We start from the raw sequence: 4,329 nt of genomic DNA on the forward strand, positions 1-4,329 counted from the left end.
CCGGGACCACGGCGAGCCGCCGCTGTCGGCCAGCGTCACGCTGCACGCGCTGCTGGTGGACGGCTTCTCGCAGCCCTACCTGCCGCTGCCCGACGCGGCGGCGGCCGAGGCCCGCGCCGACCCGCTCACCGTCTACCTGGTGGTGGCCTTGGCGTCCGTGTCGTCGCTCTTCCTGTTCTCGGTGCTGGTGTTCGTGGCGGTGCGGCTGTGCAGGAGGAGGCGGGCGGCGTCGGGGGCCGGCTGCTCGGTGCCCGAGGGTCCGTTTCCGGGCCACCTGGTGGACGTCAGCGGTGCGGGGACCCTGTCCCACAGCTACCAGTATGAGGTGTGTCTGACGGGAGGCACAGGAGCCAATGAATTCAAGTTCCTCAAGCCAATTCTTCCCAGTTTCCTTGCTCTGGGTGAGGAGAGGATTAGTGAAGCAAGCCCCAGTTTCAGGGATAATTTTGAATTCAATTAAGTATAATAAGGGTCTACTGAGCCTAGTCTCAGTTAATTTGTGGGAAGTTCTTTTTTACTGCCTTGTCCATTGGGGTTCTTTTTATTTGGTAAGCAGCTATCCTGTTCCAACTTAGTGCATGTTACTGGTGTTTTTAAATGTGTTCACTTGTGCTTTAAGGAATGCAAATTTCCTTTGTTTTCTTTTTGTTGATTAGTCTCACTGTAACTTTATTCAACTTAAAGTGTGAAGGTAAATTTTTGTGTTTTCGGAAATCTTTAATTTTTAAGTTAGAGCACCTTTTCCCAAACTCACCTTCCGCAGTTCCTAGGTGATTTTGCAGAACTTAAAATTTTAAACATTTTTAAATGTTTGCAATCGCTACATAACCTTATTCTTTTTCCAACCCAGAATATTTGTGTTTGTATATTCTTTTAGACTAGTATAACTTTTATTCTGTTAATTCATATTGACTAAAACCATTAATATATGCATATTTATTAATAACAAAGAAACCTACCACACTTTTCTAAATATGTACTTCCTTAAAGTGTCCATAAATGAAGATTATGATTCCTTAGAGATTGTGACAACCTTGGCTGCTGGATTCTACAAACCATTCACATCAAAAGTGCTTGGTCAACCACTAATATTCTCAAATTAGCTACATAAATAGCATGTTTGGTTGTTTTCAAAGCCATGCAATTCTTCATGCTATTGAAGTTTTTTTCTTTAGGGCATCTGGGTGGCTCAGTGGCTTAAAGCCTCTGCCTTGGTCTCAGGTCATGATCCCAGGGTCCTGGCATCCAGCTCCACATCTGGCTCTCAGCTGAGCAGGGAGCCTGCTTCCTCCTCTCTCTCTGCCTGTCTCTCTGCCTACTTGTGATCTTTGTCTGTCAAATAAATAAATAAAATCTTTTAAAAAATAAAATATATTTTTTTCTTTAAACCTTTGCTCATTTTGGTTCCCCTTAAAAGTTACCAGTTTTAGCAATTACAAACCATCTGTTAACTTTGAGCACATCCTTACAATCGAAAAGATATTAGGAAATAAATATTTGTCCTTGACTAAATTTTAGAAACTTCAAATGTAGTTTGGCATTGCATTTTTTCAAAAAATTTGGAGCATTTATGATTCCATTGGAAACAATCCTGTGTGGAAAAGATTTATCTTATTCTGGCTATATATATATATATATATATATTTTTTTTTTTTTTGCACTAACTATTTTGGTCTTTCCCTTTTCAGTTCCCTAGGCTTTTCAAAGCCTTTTTTTTCTTTTTAGGGTCTTGAATATGTTTGTCAATAACTCCCCATTTACTGTATGATTAGCTCAGTAATTGAATGATTATAGGTTCTCAATAAAAGTTTTGAATAAGTGATTGAAAGAAAAGTGTCTTTATTTCATCTTGTGATATTTTGATATTTAAAGACACTGAAATACTCATAAAACAAAGTTTTGCTAGAATTAAATGCTCTATGATGTATAAGGAATTACATATATAATTTTTGGTTATTAATTGAACTGATCACTGTTACTGACAGATTATGCAGTTATCAGTCCCTCTTTCCTTCAATATATTTTTCCTTTCTCTCTTCCTAATTTGAGCTTCCTCTCCTGCCTTCTAGCTTAAGGAAGGCAGGAGAGGAATGGGGAAATTGTGTTTTGATTTTATAGTTTCAATTTCCTTGTATAATTCCTAAATGATTCATTTATTTCTTGCAGTTCAATTTCAGATCTATACATTAAAACACATGTTTAGCTATTAATGTTCTTCAGCCTATATTTAAATTCTTGTGTTATTTTATGTTTATTTGCATGAGCTATACCATTAAAATTACAATATGAATTTTAAAGTCGTCCTTTTGAGATTAGCAGTGTGGAGCACTGCTGATACTTAGTAGGATCTTGGGTAAATCACATAATTTCAGTTCCCCCAAAATGCTAATAGCTATTTCTATAGCTTGAAATTATGATCAAGTAAGGTACTACAAAGATACAGAAGTATAATTGCTGTTACTTATAGTATTACTAGTAGTAAGAGTAATCCTAATAGGTGACCCTCCATGTTACATTCCTGATAATTATGAAGATGCTAAGCCAACCTCTTGATATTTGAGTTATTTCACGTTTCCGCCTAAAACCTTGAAATATCTTCCTTTTATTCTTAGAATAAAATCCAAGCATCTGTTATTTGCCCACAGTTTATTTCTCCATCATTCTATTCTCACTCTTGAGACAGGAAGTTTTGGGTACACTGTCCTTTTATTATCTAGAATAGCTATACTATACTGTTGCAGGCCTTTACATATCAGTTTCTCATATATGTTTTCTTCCCATTTTAGTCTTAGTCTGTAAGACTTAGCCTGTAAGACAAACATCTTACCCTTCATCTTCCAGATTAAGTGGCACAACTTTGATGAAACTTTTTCACCAACCACCCATTAAGTCAGGTCCTCCTACTGCATGCTTTCAGTGCATTCAGTACATTTCCTATATAGCACTTTTTACAGTTTGTTTGAACATATATTTAAAGTCTGTTCACCCCATTAGATGGAAAACTACAAGATATACACGATTTGCCTTGTTACCACTATATGCCTAACTTTTACAAACTCAACGTATTTCCACAGATAAAACAGTTATACAGATGAAACAGTTAATATAGTTTACATAGATGAAACCAGCAATTGTAAAATTACTGCGAAATAAGAAGAGGAGAAATATCTGTGTTCCTTGAGTGATTGTGAAGATTTGAAAGGAACTGAGCATTTTGGGCCTCTGACTATGACATGACCTATTATAATTTTCATAGCATTTTTTCCTGATTATAAATGTAACTCATTCATGGACACTTTACAAAATCTGGAAAATAAGAGAAAAATGCAAGTAGGATATGATGCATATCATCATTTAGAATTTAGAGCAAAATCCTTTAAAGTTTATGAGTAATAACTGCAGATGGGCAGGAAGAGTAGCTCTAACAGCAAAATCATATAAATCAGCGAAAACATGTAAATGAGGACTCTTATCAAAGACAGTGGGTTCTTTTTAAAGAACGCATTTCATTTCCCTAGGTTGTGTGTTTTTTTAAAAACTCATTTAGCACAAGAACAAATGAGCTACTCCGTTTATCAAGGGGAATAAGCAATTAAAAAATCAAAACACCCATCCACCGGGCCTCCTGCCCCAACATAGCACGTTCTCTAAGTAATTTTTAAGCTACCAGTGAACGCATGGTGGCGCTGTTGACTAAGACGGCGAATTAAACCACGGGCATTGTGCGCACTCTGTAAGGCACGTAAACTAGGGGGTTGAAAGTCTGGGCAGATTTTAAGCAAGCAAATCTGAGCCTTGGAAAGGATTATTCGCTAGACTTTCTTCAAAGGTTGGAAGGCAAAAGACTGCGTTTGTTAGCACTGCCGGACGCTTAGTTTGGCAATATCTCCAGGAAGAACGTGGCCGAAAACACAATGGAGGCCAGAGGGGAGCGCTTTCTTAGACAAAGGCAAGTCCTATTTCTCTTTGTTTTTCTGGGTGGGTCTCTGACTGAGTCTGAGTCAAGACGCTACTCTGTGGTTGAGGAAACAGAGAGGGGCTATTTAATAGCCAACCTAGCAAAGGATTTAGGGCTAGAGGTAGGGGAACTGGCTGTGAGGGGAGCCCAAGTTGTGTCTAAAGGGAACAAACAGCATTTTCAGCTCAACCATCAGACCGGCGATTTGCTCCTGCATGAGAAATTGGACCGGGAAGAGCTATGCGGCCACACGGAGCCATGTTTACTGCACTTTCAGATATTACTGCAAAACCCTTTGCAGTTTATTACAAATGAGGTTCAGGTCGTAGATGTAAACGACCACTCTCCGGTATTCTTTGAAAATGAAATGC

At 38.6% G+C, this 4,329-nt stretch overlaps 1 protein-coding gene across 1 annotated transcript in view; it reads left to right on the plus strand.

Moving 5' to 3' along the window:
* The window catches only part of LOC132027559 (protocadherin beta-15-like), a 5,810-nt gene extending 4,433 nt beyond the window's left edge, over nt 1–1,377 (plus strand). The window contains exon 2 of the mRNA XM_059416361.1: nt 1–1,377. Coding sequence (XP_059272344.1) covers nt 1–460 — 460 coding nt within the window. The 3' untranslated portion in view covers nt 461–1,377.
* Nucleotides 1,378–4,329: the final 2,952 nt, after the last annotated feature.

The sequence above is a fragment of the Mustela nigripes genome, chromosome 12 (genome assembly GCF_022355385.1).
Source record: "Mustela nigripes isolate SB6536 chromosome 12, MUSNIG.SB6536, whole genome shotgun sequence".
Classification (NCBI taxonomy): domain Eukaryota; kingdom Metazoa; phylum Chordata; class Mammalia; order Carnivora; family Mustelidae; genus Mustela; species Mustela nigripes.